Source organism: Pholis gunnellus (assembly GCF_910591455.1).
Source record: "Pholis gunnellus genome assembly, chromosome: 11".
NCBI lineage: Eukaryota > Metazoa > Chordata > Actinopteri > Perciformes > Pholidae > Pholis > Pholis gunnellus.
Window position 1 is genome coordinate 15,809,944 of NC_136538.1, and position 19,225 is coordinate 15,829,168.

The window sequence follows — 19,225 nt, forward strand, 5'->3', positions numbered from 1 at the left end:
GGCCTCTTTTGTTTGTGCTTCTCTCACTAGGTGTACCTCATCAACGTCACTTACTCAGACTCCACTTCCCATATCATCTACAGGAGGTACAGCAAATTCTTTGAACTGCAGGTATGTTGTACTGGTAAATTTAACTGAATACTTCTACTGTCACTAATGAATCACTTAAGGAATCTAAAACTTTAAATTGTTTGTGTGGCCTGGATGTGTCTTCATGTCAAACTCTGTGGGGTCAGTTTGACCTTTTGGTCACGTCTTTCTCTACAGCTGCAGGAAGGCGGTATGCTTAGTGAAAGGTCTCATTTAAGACTGCTGGAGCCGGCTTGGAAAAAGGGAAATGGGGGGAAATCCAGTCAGCAGATGCAGGAAGAAAACATGACCTCAGTCAGAATACAGCATGGGGCAAAGCTCGGCCTCGGGATCTTTTAGGGATCCAGTAGCCTCCAGGGGAATTTCCACATTTCCTAAAAGTGACTCAGGTTTACATTTTAACCACACAGAGCTGAATTGTCTATAGTTTGTTTGTTCAAAAGATCTACATCTAAGTAGCTTATAAGCAACAGTGTGAAGGGTGTAAACCCAAATCAATGCATACCTTATCAAGCATTTGTTTAGTTGTAAAAGACTCTCTGGCTCTTGTCTGATAACTCTCTCTGCCAGACTGCACTCTCCAGCGCGGTGGCTCTGGTGGGCTGGCTGCATTGGAGGCAGCAGAGGAAACCCTTTGTTCTCTGGTCTCTTGCTAATAGCCAGGAAAATTCTGCCCTGGTCTGTTTGATGGAAACAGAGCTTCTCTCCTGTCTCTGTAAACACTAGTCTTGTCCATAGATCCCTGCTGCCGAGGTGTGTTTGTCTGGGCAGGGTAATCTGAAGAGCAACCGTCTCCAGCTGTCCATACAAAACGGATAGAGATACTGTATTTTATTTGTCCTTACATGAATATAGTCATTGAGGTGAAAGATGAAGTGTTTGGAGTGAAGCACTCTGGAAGACAATCTACCATTAGTGTTGGATTGAGTAGGTGTAAAAAAACAAACAAACAGGTACTTATATATATAATAACATTATACCATTATAAAAAATACCTAATAATTACAAACGGGTACTTTTTAGCTATCTGTAGAAGGAAGGTGTTTATGTAATGCAGGGACCAATCACAAAATGCATCGGACGAAATAAGGAGTAAGTTGTGGTAATGAACAGTTTTGGAGGCTTAGATTTAAGGACTGAAAGAAATATGCTTTTGCTTGGAAGTTCAGTTAAGTCGGCTATTTAACTGCTGCATGCTGCTGATTTCAATGGTGTCGAGTTTAGCTGTAGTCTCTCTTCTCTACCGCCTCTATTACAATATTTGTCTTTTCTCCAGGCAGAAAGCTTCTGCTTGTGCGTCTGCCAACTGACACCTACAACCTTTCCCCGGGCACTGCACAGCTCTCTGTATTCGTAGCACAATTGCTCGTTCTATGTTCGCGAGAAAGCTGACAAAAAGGAGAAAAAAATGCATTTGACACTCTTGGCCTGACAAATGTGACCATGATCTCATCAGAGAACCATTAATTCAGAATTCAGAAAAGCCAAGTGAGGTCACAGAACAAGGAACGCCTTTTAAGCCGTCGCCAATCGTTCATATTGTGTCCAACATCAGCTAGCACTGTAGAGCTGGTCATATAAAACCCCTCTTCAACAACAGGCAGCTTTGTTGTTTGTCTTATAAAGACGAGGGATCCACTTTCGTTGCAAAATGGATGTCGGAAAGTGCACTCTCTGCTATCGTTTCAAACCTCCCCATTGCATTCAACATAACTCATAACTGCTCCTCTGGGAAGCAATTATCATAAATTATTAGGATCTCCTTTTTACCTGAATCCTTCTCTTTGTCTTTTCTGCTGACCTCGAAGTGAAGTCTTTATAATGCATGTGCAGAGTTAAGCACATTGATTCCTTGTTTTAAAGGCGGTTGTTTTCATGCAGAATACTGCTGAGCCTGAATTCCACCAATTGTTGTTTCTGGTGTCAAAGGGAAATGTTTTTGACCCGCATATGTTTGACGTGAGCAGATTTGGTCAGTGTGTCAGACTGAGTTGACCGTCAGAGAGAAAGGGCTCCCCCCTCCTCCAAACCCTTCAACCACAGCAGACAGAGCACATGGGTCACAGCATTCCTCAAGGGGGATTGTGGAGTGTGCAAGCTGGCCTGGTTTCTTTTTGGACAGAAACGTCTCCAAAATCCCTTAGTCGTCATTATTTTTGGATCGAGGAACTGGACCAGGGTCAACACTACTCTGTCTGCATTATAATTTGTCTGGCCTATATTCTTGACACAAGAGGGAACTTAAACAAGGTTATTTTTCTCTAAAAACTGTTACTGAGGGAAGACAAACTAATGGCTGAGAATACTCACCCTCGTTAAAGATTTAAGATTTATCAAGTTTTATATGATTTAAGATCTCTATTAACCAACTGTTATGTGAAGGCGGGAGATCGTGTTTCCACTTGAATAGTATGAGGCGTCTAGCTGAAAGTGTCGTAGAGGCCAGGATGCGTCGTCCTGTCGACGGCAGATCAAGTACTTCAGGCGGCTGAGTTCCAAATAGTGCTGTAAGGGTTTTATACCTAGTACTGTCCCAAGTGTATTGAATATTTGATCCCAGAAATCTTTTAAATTTGGGCACGACCAAAACTAATGGGTATGGTTGGCAGGTGACTGTTTGCACCTATTGCAGCTGTCATTCATATTCGGGTAGATTTTAGCCAGACGGGCATTTGTGTAGTGTACACGAAACAAAACCTTGCATTGCAGCAGCCAGTGTCTCGCACAAATAGAGGAGGAGTGGGATAAGGCCAGAATGCGAACCCAACGGTTATCGGATATTGGCTTACCAATTTCTCTTTCCTAGGAGTGTGTGATGAGGAGTGTGCTCCAGAGCATCAGTAAACTCACTTCTTTCTAACTAGGCACCACCATTTTTATTTTCAAACTTGGAAAAACAAACTACTAGCGGACCGAAGTGATGTCACTTGAGGCACATTTTCACACAGCTTCATCTTGAGCCACAAAAAGCTTTATTCAACTTTTTTCCACATATGTAAACACACTTTCATGTGTAAAATGATTTCCCTTTCTCAATGAATAAACCGATTGGAGCCAATAGCAGTAGTAGTTTATAGATAGAAGAGATGAACAGCCCAAAGATTTTAGTGCTTTTAAGAGTTGCAACAATTTGTTAATAAAAGAGTTTATATTACTTGTTTCTTGTTTCTGCAGCTCTTTTAACAACATGCTTGATACATCTGAGACAGTTTCTCTCCAAGATGGCTGTTGCATCATCGTCTTTCTGAAGTAAACAACTGTAAAGTAGATGTCAAAATACAGCCCGGGGATGGAATCAGATTGTTTACCCACTCAAACATTCCTCCACACTCCCCCCCCTGTCTAAGATTCCGCTCAGAACAGTTTCTTTGTCTGCTGCACAGTGCATTGATGCTTCTATGATCATCGTTACAGTGTTCAGAAGCTGCTTGGGTTCATGTCCATAACGTCATAATGCCAAAATAGAGATGGTTGACTATTTATTACACTTCCCTCCTCTGGTATTTATTATGAGCTGGCGCAGGAAGTACATCCTCTGATGGGCCTTTTCCCTGACGGTGTCTATGTTAGAAGTCCACTTGAGCTCCTTGGAGTATGGTGCTCAGTATGGTGATGGTCGTCAGTGTAGAGGTGCTCCCCCTGAAGTCCACTGTTCTGTCCACAGTTTTAAGGGCGTTTCAGCTCCAGGTTCTTCTGTCCACACCAGAGGTCCAGCTGTCTGTATGCAGACTCAACACCGTCCCTGGAAAAAAGAGAAAGTAAAGTAAAAAAGAGATCGAGAAACACGATTACATCATAGCACCTGTTGCTACATGGTTCATTTCCCCCAGTGTCTCATTCCACAGTAGTGTAAGAGACTGTGAACAATCTGAACCGTCTGCCTTCTTTTAGTGCTCCTAATTGCATTTGCAAGATTCCCCCGTGCTTAGTTTGACAGTTTGATTGGAGTCCATGAGCTTCATGAGCAGTGATTGAGTGTTCGAGACTCCTCGCCACTGATCGGTGGTTTTCCTTTGGGCGCGGTGGAATGGTAATGTCAAATGGAGCAATAAAAAAGAGGCAGAAGATTTTTTATTTTTTTTATTTTGATCTGTCTTATGTACTTCTGTGAGGATATATTGACAGTTTGAGCAAATATCACAAAAAGTGTTTTTTTATTCACCGATAGCAGCTTTATCACTCTGAAGCGATATAGAGTAAATACAGCAACTCAGCGCCTGAAATGTGAGAAATGTTTTCCCTTCAAGTTGTCGGGCTGTTGCCATAGAAATTACTTTCACACCTGTCCTGTAGAGCGGGGAGTGTAACAAGGCAGGTCCCCAGGGGGGGGGGGGGGTTCGGTGTCATTATCGCCTCTGTCTGAGACGCCTCTCTCTCCCCCGAGGTGAAACGGCTACATCCAACTGGGAGGCTGATATGTACAGTTTGATGTGTCAGACAAACAATAGTCGTCCTTAAGGACCAAGTAAAAGGGCTGAGTATAAAGCTCTGGTTAACCACGCCTGCACACAAACACGGTAAGATTTCTGGTCTTGTTAGAGTTGTATGCTCCTAAAACAAATACAGTTTAACAGGAAGGGTTTTAATTTGCAGAATTCCCCGTTTCTGTAAAACATAATGAAGGCTTCCCTCTTCAAAAGAAACCCATTTCTTGTTAGCTGTCTATATATTGGAGGAGGGGGGGAAACGCCATGCCCTGAGAGAAATTAAGGGATTTTGCAAAGGCAACAGATGAGTTCAAGAAAGGGAAGAACCACAAGAAGAGAAACTAAACCACCCTTACTTGAAAAGTCCCACAAACAACTTCTGCATGCTCAGACATAGTGGATCCCACTTGCCTCCCCAAGCGTAGGTTCTGTTTGTCCACCTGGTTCTTTTTGGCTCGGCTTAGACCAAAATTAGTCTGCCGGTCTCCTCCTCCCAGTTGAGTGTGCTGTAGCGTGACGCTGACAGTCTTTGCTGTTTATCAGAGCACATCTGGCACAAAGCAAAGCGGAACGAAACAAAGGCGGGGCTGCATCTGGATTTTGAGCTGGCTGTCACTGTAGGATGCTCTCGTGCGTTTATGGTACTATGATTTATTCAAAGAGGAAACCAGAAACCCTCATATGTGATGCAGACACATACATGCACATTTGCAATGCATGTTTTTTTCCAGCACTCAGCAAAACAACCTCATTCATCATTCAAAGAACGGCACACTTTCTTTGTACACATGGGACAGATACAGATACAGACATATATGTATCACCCCATAAATGGTTCAATGTATCAAGTGTCAACATCAAAGTGTCATCTCCTCTGACGGCGTTTTATGCTCCTTAAGCGGAACTTGCTTTTGATAATTTTTTTTTTCAGATAATTGTGGGTGACGTAACCTCGTTCACTGCCTCAGAGATATAAGTGACTCTGTTAACACAGTGGCTTTTCAGACGACATGTATTTTCACTCCTCTTTGAACTCCGTATGATGTACCGTAACAAAAGGGTCGACTGTTCCTGTTTGCGATCCCTTTTTTGTTTCTACTCTCATCTCAGATTCCTCCACTTTCAACTTTGTCTGATTAACTTGTAGTAGATAAAATTGACATTGGCATGTATTTTTTTTTGGGGGGGGGGGGGGGGGTATTAAAAAGGCCCGTTTTGCTGCACAAATCATGTTTGTGTCGCTCTTTACTTTCTCCCTCACTGTTGCAGATGCGAGTACTCGACAAATTCCCAATCGAGGGAGGACAGAAGGACCCCAAAAAGAGGATTATTCCTTTTTTGCCAGGTGATAAACACACCGCATCATAGCATGCACAACACTCTGATATCACTGTTGCATCAATTTTAGATTTATTCAAGATACTGCAGTACTCAAGCGCCTTGTAAGTTCAAGCAAAAGAAAGGCCTTCAGACATTTTAGCACACCTACATACACTACCAAATTGCAATGTATTCATTAAAGGAGCTGTATTTACAAATTGATATAGCAGCAAACAACTATTTGCTATGTGAAGATATGGTCAGTTTTGGGTAAGTGGTGTTGTTGTCTGAGCTTCTACTTGCTTGGTTTACATAAGCCGGGCGCTTGTGCTTATAGTGCATGTTAGTGCATGTGAGTGAGCCCCACTGTGCGCTACTCTGCACATGCTCTCCTAGCATAGCACCCACCCTCCGGTTCCCCCTCAGGTAAACACCATTAGCTCTGCCAGCACTTTGGCCATAGTTTTCACCGTTAGCACTGTTTGCACCGATAGCTATGAGAGCCGTTGAGAGGCTATTAGAATCCTCCAGATCTCGGGTCCTGCACCTTAATCACTTGAAGAAGATTAATTACACACAGCTGAGTGCAAGGCTATCGAAATAGCAAAGGGAACAAACCTGCCATCATAAAGCTTGCAGATTAATATGCATGACGTATGGGAGTGGTTTCCACTCTTCAAACATTCCGACCTCACAAAGATACAAATATGAGGGAAACATAGTCTTTAATTAACTTTTCTGGCATGGATTTTGCGGTCATTACATTTTTCCTTATTGTTTGATTAACTGCCATACTCCACCCAAGCTAAATCAATTTGTGGTCTTCCACATGGCAGTAGGAGGCAAGCAGAGATGGATTTGTCTAATGTAATAAATTCATTGTGGGCTGGAGCAGAGGAGAGCAGTGAAGAGCGCCTTTGTTAGACGAGCTGTACTGCTCAAGTCTCTGTGAGCCCAACACGGGGTGAACTGTCTTCCCTTACACATATCAAACAGCATGCACGACTTACTGTTTTAGAGCTCCTTGCGTATTTATATGATATAGCCGTCAGTCTTTTAACCTAAGAGTTATAATGTGAGGATGAGCAGCTTTCTGCTTTTAGAATCAAGCCTGTATTTTTAAATATTTAAAAAATGTATGCAATGTATGCTACTTTTTCATTAGTATGTCATATCAAAGGGAAACACACTTACTTCCTGCAGCTGGGCTTTACTCTGACAACATATGAATTAATTATTGGGTCAAGATACAGCCTCTGTGTGTAAACATCCGTCTCCCGAGAGGCTCTACTAAATACTGATGTTTTTTTAGTTTTATTCATGTGTGAAATATACATCCGGCATTTCAATACATCAAATTATTATATATATATATATATACATATCCACACACGCACATACATCAGGGATCTCTGATGACGTGTTGGTTTAAAAAGAAATAAATGCATAACAAATAGCAAGCCTTTTAATAAGTACGTTTGATAATCTTACATTTTGACTGTTTTTTTGTTTTGGGATTTGTATGTTCAACTGACAGTGCTCTGTTTTTTTCTTCAGGTAAAGTCTTGTTTCGCCGAAGTCACATCAGAGATGTCGCTGTCAAAAGGCTGAAGCACCTTGATAATTACTGCAAAGTAAGACAAAGGCTGTATGTCTCACAAAGTCTTATTTAGTATCATCACATTGTCTGCTGTAAACACAATACACCTGCTCGGAAAGTAAATGTTCACTACTTATGTTTGGTTTACACGTTGGTTGGAAGAGAATTGTACCCACGTCAATGCTCTACTCCCTGAACATTTTCCACAGTGTTTTCAAGGCAGGTCTCAACATTTATCTCCCCCACCAGCCTCAACAGGAAAGCAACGGCTCTATCTGCACTGGTCATTTCCCGTCACCAATGTAAATAGGCAGCCTATAAAGGAAACAAGGGAAATGAGGGCACACAGGGGTAAGACAGAATCCAAAGAATAAGAATGAATCAGCAGACTTAAAGTGTAGTAGTGCGTGCAGATGGCTACCCGACCCTCTTATATTCATTAGGTTGGAGATATGAATGTGGGGCAAGTGCAGTTTTCATTTACAGAAACAAAGCGAGATGTTTCTGCGAAAGCAAGAAGCTTAAAGATTTATTTTGAATGTAGTTCCTTCAAGGGTGTCTTCTCTGATTCAGGTGCAGTGGGCTGAAAGTGTCTCACTTTGAAAGCCCGTGCAGCTGAGACAGGCGATTGTGAGGCAATTTCACCTCTGTGTATTTCCCTTTGTTTTAACCCTCTCTCTGGGCTCAGGGCCTTCTTCCTTCCCCTCCACACCCTTCACATCTCCGCCTGGTCGTCTCATCTGACTGTACAATGACTCAGTGGGATAAACTTGTTACTCATGGCCATTCAAACCAAACTCCAGCACTTTTAACAACACCTGCAATCTTTTTAATATGTGTTTTTGTCCTTCTTCCCCGCAGGCTCTGATGAAGCTTCCCTCCCCCATTTCTCAAAGCGAGGAGGTCCTTAAGTTCTTTGAGACCAACTCAGAGGACCTCAACCCTCCCACAGAGTGAGTAATTATGACCGCACACTTAAGATCAAAAGCTGTTATTGAGCATTAGCATCATCTTGTTACGTGAGCTGTTCGATACCAAACGTTGCCCTTTGGCGGGTTGTGAACACTGGCCACAGTGTGGTTCAGCAGCTGGGACAGCGCTGACCCGTCCTGATCCGGAGACTTTGCTGTGTCTCGGGGATGATTAATGGACGCTGGCTGAGAGGCACTGTGTTTTATTAATAATGATTTCTGGGAGGTGACACCCGATCCCTGAAACAAATGCGTATGGATCAGTGGTGTCATGAGAGTGCAGAGTTCAAGTCTCAGCACAGATAAGACTCTCATGCTAGTCATTCGTCATCCTCACTTCAAAGTCATGAGTGGGAATAATTACAGAGTGGCTGCACGATTACTTTCAGATTAAATTATATTATTTTGTTTCGGTTTATATACAATTGAAGTGTGTCTGATTAGTATTTTTCTAAAATGTAAACTCTTTTTTTTTTTTTTTTCTTTGTACCCTTCCCAACTCACTCAAGGAGAAACATGTGGTAACCTCATAAGTGGTCTCTCCACTACCAGCAGGCCCACCACCTCTAACCCTAACTGCCCACTCATGTTAATCCCACTTCAAAGCAAGGTCCTCCTGCAGTCTTGGAGGATCTCAATTCATATTGAGATGTTAGGTCTAAAAGCCACCCAAGTGCTCAGTTCACTCCTGAGGATCTGGACAATTTCGAAATGAGTTATAGGGTCTTATTCTTTTCTTCTTTTTTTTTCACAAACTCACAATATCACAGAAAATGTCATCTTATGATGCCATTAAATTAAAAAATTAAAAATAACAGCAAAAATGTGATAATGATGATACATTCTTTGTTCAGCAGTCCCAGTCACTGCAACATGACGAGTACAGGCAGTAAAAAGAAATTAAACTTTTATCCAATCAATCCGATACGTCTCTATTACAATTACTGAGCTTAATAATGAGGCAAATCATACTGGTAACATTTTGTCCATCATGAAACATTTTACTGGTATTTCTGCCACTGTTGGCACAAGCAGCTAGGTAATGTTGTTTGTCGAGCCCTCATCTGCTACTGCCATCTAATGGCCAACAGATGTCACGGCACCGATTGAATTAAATAAATGGATGTGATGTTGCTCCATCACAAGAGGGAGCCATGCAATAAGCTGGCAAAATCGTAAGCTGTTTCTCTTGACTTTTGATGGATGACAGACATTATCACACTATACTGATAGGAGGCAGAGGTCGTGTGTGTTTGTGCTGTTGCACAACATTCATAATCGGCTGAGTTGTTGTTCATAGCCATTGGCAAAAAAAATATATTTGACTCTATTTTTAATGTTTGCTTGTGCCTTTTTAGATTTATATCGATAAATAGATTACATCGTGTGTGGCTTTGTGAACTTTACATGGAAGATACTGTATAAAGAACTGTACTGCTTTTGCCCATGTGGAACGTTGTTAAAATGTCTTCATCATTATCATCAAACATCAGAATCAAAAGGACGTAACTGAATATTTCTCAGACACCTGATTGACACCACAATTAAACCATTGTGGCAGACATAATGGTCATAATACTGGATAATAGCAACACGTCTTTCATTTCTCACGGTCCTGATTGGCACCTCAAATTACTGTGAAGAAGAGCACATGCAGAGAATATTTAATTATAGAGTTTAGATATCCTTTAGCAAAGGTCAGTGGCCAGATTAAATTATCAACAGTATTATCGAATAAATTCTGTAAGTCATTTTTTCACGCTAGTTTGACAATTATCCAGATTTGAAACTGGGCATTTGAGTTTTACGCAACAAGCTAAGGTGATTTCTACCTCGTTCAGATGTTTTTGCTGAGATAATATGTGCCGTCAATCCCAGCCCATGTATTGCTTGTTCACTGATGAATATATTTTACTGCAATGTGACTTTGTAGCTGTGGCTCTGAACTATATTTTTAGATTGGTAAAAGATAGTCGCACTTTATCAGGCCCCCATGGGGAAATGTGTCCTCCGCATTTGATCCATCTTAACTATTTACATTGTGCAGCCACAGCGTAGCGCCTGGAGACCATCTGCAGATCTGAGGCCAGCAACTTGGTCAAGGGCAAATGCATAATTATGAATAATACCCGTAAAAAAATGCACAAATCCATCATCTCCATTTTAAATATCATTTTACTTTTCATACTATCAAATCTCAGGTTAAAACGTATCTTTTATGAATCTGTTTATGCCTTGCTGACATGTCGATGGGAGGCCTCATTGGTTACTCTGAAGGTTGGTTTGTTCAGTTGTACTTTAGTCTAACAGACTTAAGCGCTACATCAATGTTGAGACTTGGGAGTTAGAGCATATGGGACCCAGCGGGGACTATACTATATACTATACTGACTCACCATACAAAAAGAAAAATGACGACCTCGACCCACAGAGGGATCTTTACCTCTCCTGAAAAAAAAAATATCAGTACTTCCTGGACTGTACTTCCTGTGCATACATCCAGTCCATTTAAGGCTGTTGGGCCTCATGCGAGGGCATTTTTGTATTCTCCTCCGAATTCTGTTTTCTGTGAGGTTTGATTATACGAGACAATCTGATTCACCAAACTCTCTTAACTTAAGTAGTTTATCTTAATCTAATTTCAGCCCGTGAAGTGCTACCACCTCATGAAGAGGTGCACATTTGTGAGATGTTTTCTATGACAAAACCAACGCCCTTAAAGCTGCCATACAATTCCCAATGTACTGACTTACCTTCATTTCATGGAAACTTACTGTAGCCTTGCCCTTGTTCATAACCACTACATGATTAACCACAATGCTAACCCTAACTTTGGGAAGCAAAAAAGATCCCCGTTAGAGATTACAAGACTGACACTCAAGCAAACCTCCTTAAATATTCCAAAGTCTGACATTATTTCTTACCAACTTTTACCAAAAACCAAGTTTTAACCCTAAAATTGAATGATTTATCTTGTGGGAACCAGCATTTTGTCCCTAAATGGGAGGAAAGTCCCCACATTGTGAATTTGTAAACACGTACTTACTCAATTGTGCATCTTATTTTATATGAGAGACAATAATTTTGTTTTAAAGTCTTTTTTGTTTAAAGCCTAATGCTTAATTTAACATGTGTGTTTCACCATAAGGGAAGTTATTAGTGTTTAATATGTGGTCAAACTAACATTCCTTTAGGCTGGCGTCACTAGAATCATGACCGAGCTTTGCTGGGGAGTTGGACCTGTTATCACAAGTTTACTGTGCTTGTGTGTGCTCTCTTGTGAGGATTAAATAAACTGCATAATTCCATTTCTTATATACACACAAAAATCCACCTACTACACCCTTTCTGTGTGCATATCAGACCTCTGCTCATAATCATAATGATTTCCTGTTCAATGACGTCGACCTGTTGGCCCCCAGAGCTGGAGGTCACTCCTGCGGAGGTTAACCTCAGGTCAGGCAGGAGTGTCTGTGTAACGTACACATGAAGCAGGGCAGACGCTTCAGTCCTTTTGACTTGGCTGAGAAATGTGAGCAAAGGACCGATGTCTCACACATTCCATTTCTAATAGGCCCACCTACAAAGAGTGAGCTGCAGTTATGTGCAAACAGATGGTTATTCTCAGCTCGAGCTTAGAATGGACTCTCGTGGGCTCTGATTTTTAATGACGTGTTCAGCCCATGCGTCTCCTGGCATGGGACTGTACGTAATGAAACCAAAACTGTGAAGACTTCTTCTGTGACTCTCTATTGGGCAACTAAATGTACCCCTAAAAACATGGCCGCAAAGTCTTAAGCATGTAATAGTGTTCGGACATATTGTTTCTCTCCTTACCTTCCCTTCATTTATTCGATTTTGCTGGCGATTGGAGGAAAGTGCACCGAGCCAAAGTCGGGGGCTCACTCTCCTCCTGGGAAGAATACTATTCCAGCTCTGTGCTCAGGGTCACAAGCTAGCAGGGCAGGTCAAGCATCCACTTTATCCCCATCGTTTCACACCAACCCTCTAAAGTATAGTGCTTCCCTCAGTTTCATCTCCACCCTACCAAATAAACACTTCATGAAATACTTCAGATATGTTTAACATGCATTACAATTCATTTGTCCTAAACTGTCTTGATGTGAACAGTATCTGAACCATTACCATAAACATACTGTATTTGATCCCCAAGCGTTCATAAAGAAATCACCCAGCTTGAGTTTAAAACATATTTGGTTTTACTCTGATCTGCTAAAGTTGAGAGTTTAAAGTCGTCTCAGTGATATATGGGCATCATCTGCCTTAGACTATGCTTATTTTTTAATAAACTACAAACCTATTTATGTTGGCTCTGCATGAATATTTGAGATATAAAGGTTGTGAAATTCATTTCCACAGTATGAACATTACTTGGAAGATCCAATATAAACAATTTTACAGTGTCACAATCAAATTTAATTTGTTGTTTTATTTCAAAATAGAGTAAGTAATGACGCTGAACTGAGCTGTAAGCTATTACATGTGTGATTGGGAATATCTCATAACTTATTCATGCATCTGGAAACAGAGAAGCCGTGTGCCAAAAATGACCTTATCATAAGTAACAGAGGGATACATTTATTGGTTAAAATACATGTTTTGATTTAGCAAGACGTGTTGCTTAGCTTGAAAAAATATAATTCTTTTATGATGCTTGCCAGACACTGACCTACATTTTCAAGTCATTTTACATTTTTGGTTATTGTCCCCAATAGCAAACAGCTTCAGAAATATTTCAGAAATTGCAATATAGTTAAAATCCAACTATTTCTAGTTAACTGGAATCTCTGCAACACAGAGAGTTGATTAACAAGCTGTAACCTGGCAAATGTTGGACGAGGTTTATCCAAACATTTACTCATATCCATAACTGGCCATGGCTCCGGTCCTGCTGCTGGCCTCTTCAGAGAGCCAGGTGTCCGTTCCCATCTGCGTCAAACTTCAGCTTCTCCTCAGTGAGCCCTCTCTGCAGCTCAGTTAACACGAGGACATGCAGTCCGCCAACGAGCTACAAACCACACACAAACCCAGATTCTGAAATGTTGGCCTGTTTTGAAATGTTTATGCATTTCCACTGTATAACCAATTCTTATCAAACCAAATTAGGTAATTATGTGAAGCATCATCACTTATGCAAGTGCATTAGAGTCAATGAAGCATGAGCATTAAACCTGAACTGACAACACTTCAATAAGCGGATTTCAATGTATTCATCCTTTTGTATCCATTCCTTGTTTTGTTTTTCTTTAAATTACTCATTTCTGTCAAACTAAAATACTAGCTTCATATTTTCTCTGGCTGAATAGATCCAACAACAGTGACAGGTTTACAGTCCTGCAAAATAACCTGTTCCAGTCTAAATGATAACAAACCGAACCAAAGAGAGGAGCACACAGACGTGTACAGTAGATGCCCACACAGTCGGAGTCGGTGGCAAATTGATGCTCTGTGACTCTGATGAGTGTGAAAGCACAGAGCGGGTTCATTGACACTAGTGCTCATCCTTTCAGTGTTTTGTTACTGTCCAGGCTTTGGAACAGAAAGGCGCTTTCACATCTAAACATGAATGGGACTTATCGAGGGGATATGATACTGTTGTAGACTAAATAAATGCTGCTCTGTTATATATAGGCAGCTGCGTCGCCTTCGTATACACCACATGTCTGCCATTTGAACAAATACATACATGCAAGGCAGTATATATTAGCTAAAAGCTCTGATTTGTTTTGTTACTGACCTTGACAGACTTACTGTAGTCATCCACACACACCCGCGTGTTGTATCCCGCCCTGTCTCCCTCCCTCTGGTAGTGGGTCAAGTTCTGCATGCATTCTCGACAAGGGTTTGGCTGGTACTTGTGTGCCAACTGCATTCGGATGGTCCGAGGCAGAGATTCCGCTGTAACCAGTCACTGGATTGATCAAGTCATATTAATGCTCTGACCTCTCTTGCACACACACACCCATACTGACCATGCTGCTCTGGTGTTGCTTCCTTTCCAGAGACTGCGGAGGCTCCGGCAAACGTAAATCAGGTAAGAATCTGAAATCATTTTACCTTGGTTGATCAGTATCCATGCATTTGTATTGCGCCTTCATTGTATTTACTGGTTACTTGAATGATATTGTGATTTTGACTACAAGTTTGAGGGTGAAAAATATCTGGGGGACATCTGTAGTCCGCTCCTCATCTCTGCTCGAGGCTACATTAGCCACTGCTAGCATAACTCACCCGAATCCCCGGCAGTCACGTTGCATTGTAGGTAATTTACCAGGTTTCGTCACCTGGTTTTGACAAGGAAGAAGAATGTTTGGAAAAGAGCTGCCACAATTAATTGATTCATTGATAAGTCAATCAACAGAAAATGAATCGGCAACTATTTTGAGGTTATTTTTCAGGCAAAAATGTCAAATATTTTTTGCTTCAGCTTCTCAAAGGAACAGATTTGCTGTGTTTTGTTATCACACATGACAGTCAAATATGTTTAAGACCTCACTACGAGGTCTGCGAAATGGCATTTTGTCACAGAATAAAAAATGAGTCGAGAAAATAATCTGCAGATTAATTGATCATCAAAAGTTGCAACCCCATAGTTTGTAATAAGAAACTACCACTATCTCTGCTGGATTATTCATTTAATTTATTTTCGTCAACAATATTATAAGAGTACAATACCAAAATGGCTGTTGAGTTCTTTTTCAAGAGTACATGGTCTTCAAAAGCACACACAACCTGAGCAAACACTTCTGTATGGTAGTGAAATAGTTAAGAGAACAGCGTTAGGTGGGAGAAACCACCTGTTTGTGCATCTGTAAGTTTGCTCTGCCAGGGTTGGCTGTTGGCTTCATGTTTGTATGTGAGAGAGAGCAAGGAAGACATAAAGTCCAAGTGACTCAGCTGAGCAGGGGGATACAGGCGTGGGAGGCAGCAGGAAAGGCATGAGACGAGTTTCGCGAACAGCTGTGCAAGTGTTGCGTATTTGTGTGTGCGGGCACTTGCATGCATGCAGTCTCAGAATACCCACATGAATTTCTAAATTACACACTAGCCGTGCAATCAGATGCAAAGTTGCTGTGGCCATCCTTCTTGCGATCTGCCAGAGATAAGTATGACATAGCTGGGCAATGAAAGTCTCTGTAAATGACCTGTAAGTTAGTTTTTCTGTGGGCGATGCACTCTGAGGAAAAGCTGTGCCGGAGTTGCCACCAAACGAAATAAGACCCCAACCTAATTTCATTATATGTTCCATGGTATTGAGGCTTTACGTAACACGGAATTCCAGCTACATAACGAAATGGAAAGATTTGTCTTATTTTAGCTGTGTGTGTGTGTGTGTGTGTGTGTGTGTGTGTGTGTGTGTGTGTGTGTGTGTGTGTGTGTGTGTGTGTGTGTGTGTGTGTGTGTGTGTGTGTGTGTGTGTGTGTGTGTGTGTGTGTGTGTGTCTGTGTGTCGCGTAACCTACATTCAGTCTGTGCAAGGTATTAGATTGGTTTCCAGTCATATTCATATCTGCTGCCTGGAAAGTTTGTCATATAGTGCCTGACGTTTCATTCTGAAAGGTTGGGTTTGATAGTAAATATGCAGTTTCTAAGATGCACAGGCATTTATGCTTACAATAAATCATCAAGTCGACCAGTGGAAACAATAATAACATACTCAATGTCTGGTGCTCATGATGATTTACTCTTCACAGTCGACATGGAGCTCGTACTGTACAAGCCCTGCATATTTGATCTCTAAACCTTCACTACAGTCCCTATGCTGGACGTTAGCGGTTAACGCCGCTGGAAGATTGATCTCTCTCTTTTAAAGCAGGACAGCAGATAAAGTGCAGTGGATCTGTGGTGAATGTGCTGTAGCTGCAGCTTATGGTTTCCATAATTACATGGTTCAGGTCTCCATAAGAGTTTACCGAGCCCCTGCCCCTAAACAGGAGAATGTAGCCCTTAAACCACAAAACTGCTCGCGGTTAGAGGTTTGACTAGGAACTCTGTTTACCTGGCAAGCAGAAGAAATCAGATGAATCTCTTCGGTTGACACACTCCCAGCTCTCACTATCTTCTTGTCGTGACGATATTGGCAGCATGGTAATTGTTTGACTTTTTTGTCTCCCTCTTCAGCAATTTCGAATAAAGTCCTATCTTATCTAACTTCTCATTGTCTTCGATACTCCTCGTTAGAAATTAGATTTGTACTGATAGGTGACGGAGATCGATGGGAGAAAAAAAAAGTAATTTAAAAGGGAATTATGTGTGTATATACTGAGGGATTTCATCTAAGGGAAATCAATCAGATGTTCAGTAAGATTCTAGCCCATATCTAATTTATTGACTTCTCACAGTTTGAGGTTGAAGCAGTCTGCATTATTGACTCAGCACCGTAGCCAGGACACTATCTACAAAAATGTCAAAGAAAGACATACTATCTTCTGTCTAACACGTAATGGAGTTGTCAGGATTGACTGCCGATATGGGGCTCGTCAGTATAAATCACTGTCAGATAACTAGGACTGATAAGAAGACATGCTGCCATAACCAAAACCCGAAAGGAAACATCTTTCGACTAGATACCGAGGTGATGAAATACATAATACTTTATCCATACACGGGAGAGAAAGGGCATGGGAAAGGTTTCATAGGTAAAAGAAAACAATCTGAATCAAATGAGCAGAACAGAAAAAGAAACGGAGCGTTCAGGGGTTTAGTGCATGTGAAAAGCTGCTGGAGAGGAGAGGAGAGGAGGTTTACGTGGCAAGTGGAAACCATTTCAGTGTTGCGCACAGGCTGAGGGAGTGTGTTTATGTGTGCAGACTTGCTGTCTTTATTTGAGCTGCGGGTCTCTGGGGGCCTGTAGGGTGTGTGTGTGTGTGTGTGTGCGTGTGTGTGCATGAGGTTGTGTCTATGTGGGGGTTTAGATACTGTATGTGGCTATACGCATGCTCGTTGGGAGGAAAAGGGTTAATGTGTTCACGAGTTAGATGGTGGGGTGGGTCAAGAGTTCTCTGTGTTTGTTTGTATTTGCAGATGGATAAGATTTTAAACTGGCAGAGGAAATCATTAAGGCAAATGAGCACTTCCAAATCACTTCAACAAGCGTAACACTGTTTCAGCTGCTTCTTTCTGAATGAACAGCTCCCAATCTTCTAGGTACAATGTACAATGATTCTCACAGTAGCCCAACACATTATGTTGAGGGTTGAACCAGATTTAAATATAATCCTACACCTTTTTGAATATAATACTATTTTTCATGGATATGGCTGTTAATTGTATGGCTACAGCTGTAACATCAGTGTAAAGATGTTGTTTTTCTTCCCCCCTGAAGTTACAACTTAACTCTGCTGGGTCGAAGCTCCGCCCCCGCCAGTAGAGAGCAGATCCAATACAGGCGTCTCTGTTTCTGATAAGTGACCATTTGTCACAGTGGACTCCCACCCTGGAGGCAGCACTTAAGCTTTTTGCTCAAAACACCACGTTCAAGCCAGAAAATGTTCTGCCATAAATAAGATCAGACTTGTTTGTATTATATTATATATAAGTATTTTGTAATTTTGTAAAGGGCCAGTCAAAGATATAAGTTACGTTGTTCTTTGATGTTTGCTTTGGCTTCACATACTAGTTGTGTTAAAGGCATCAGATTTTCTCCTGGAAAACACAATGATTTGGAGGATTGGAGAACTGCTTTATCAGCAGTTTGCCTCTGATTCTACATTTTTTGGAAACCATTTATCTCTGCAGTATCCAGTGTAATGGTAACTACTGAAGTCACAGGTACACTGTGGAGTTTATTACCTCTAGTAGAGCTGTGGAGTGATGTTTTTAAGAGTGTGTCCCTGTTTTATACACACAACAAACTGTAACCTGCATGTATGTGCACAAAGACGCATATGCACATTGGTTACAGTTGGTGAATGCAAGATGTAAACAATGTAGGTTTCATATTTTTCAAAACCTCGGCTATATTTGAAAATGCTCTTTTTGTCTAATGCAACTTTCGTGGTACTTTTTCTTTTGACTTCTATGACATAAACACTTTCATCTAGACCTAAAATACTCAGCAGAGGAAGTGAACATAATTAAGATATTCAACAGTTTTTAGAAGCATTGTGAAAGCTGTCTTACTGTAAGATGAATTTCTTGAAGGTTTCTGTACCATTTGTTTGTGGTCTGCCTCTTCTCCCTCAGGGCCACATACTGATTCAATGACATGAGTACATCTGTACTACATTGAACAGCAGTCCTGTGTCCTTTTCTAATCCAACTGCACATCTGCTGCTGAGGAGGCAAACAAAAGCATTGCACTTTGCCAAATTGTACTGCTCTGAACCCAGATCTGCTCTCATAAAGTTACCCCAGAGTTCAAAATATGGCACTAAGACATGAAGGCCAGAGCCAACTATGCTATCAACCAAAATGCTTGATCCTGAAAAATCTCTCACGAAGAAAAATTCCTTGGTTTAAATGGGTAGACTAGACTCCCGGGTTTCCTCCTTTTGGTGATGAATTATTGCAAAGTTCCTCACTGTCATCATCTTTGGATGGAGCTGATGAAGGGTGAGTTGGGGTGGGGGTGGGGGTGGGGGTTGGATGGAGTTAGGACGTCTGAGAGTGCAAGGGTGGGAGCAGGAAGCACATGTATAAATCTGAGCGAGGAGAGGTATAAACACAGAGAGTAGCTAATGGGGCTATCTGATGGAAGCCAAGAAGAAAATACTTTTCTTTTCAGAGCTCATGAATACATAGTTATGTATCATGATGAATACATAAGATCTACACTGTGCAGACGCATAGTGGATG

General features: G+C 41.4%; 1 protein-coding gene across 1 annotated transcript in view; it reads left to right on the top strand.

The window, feature by feature from the left end:
* Window positions 1-19,225, top strand: part of LOC306702849 (SH3 and PX domain-containing protein 2A-like) — a 47,854-nt gene that overhangs the window by 5,739 nt on the left and 22,890 nt on the right. Inside the window, exons 2-6 of the mRNA XM_079168565.1 lie at window positions 31-86; window positions 5,787-5,862; window positions 7,395-7,471; window positions 8,299-8,390; window positions 14,432-14,463. Of these exons, the coding sequence (XP_079024691.1) occupies window positions 5,787-5,862; window positions 7,395-7,471; window positions 8,299-8,390; window positions 14,432-14,463 (277 nt within the window). The 5' untranslated portion in view covers window positions 31-86. The remainder of the gene's footprint in view (window positions 1-30; window positions 87-5,786; window positions 5,863-7,394; window positions 7,472-8,298; window positions 8,391-14,431; window positions 14,464-19,225) is intronic.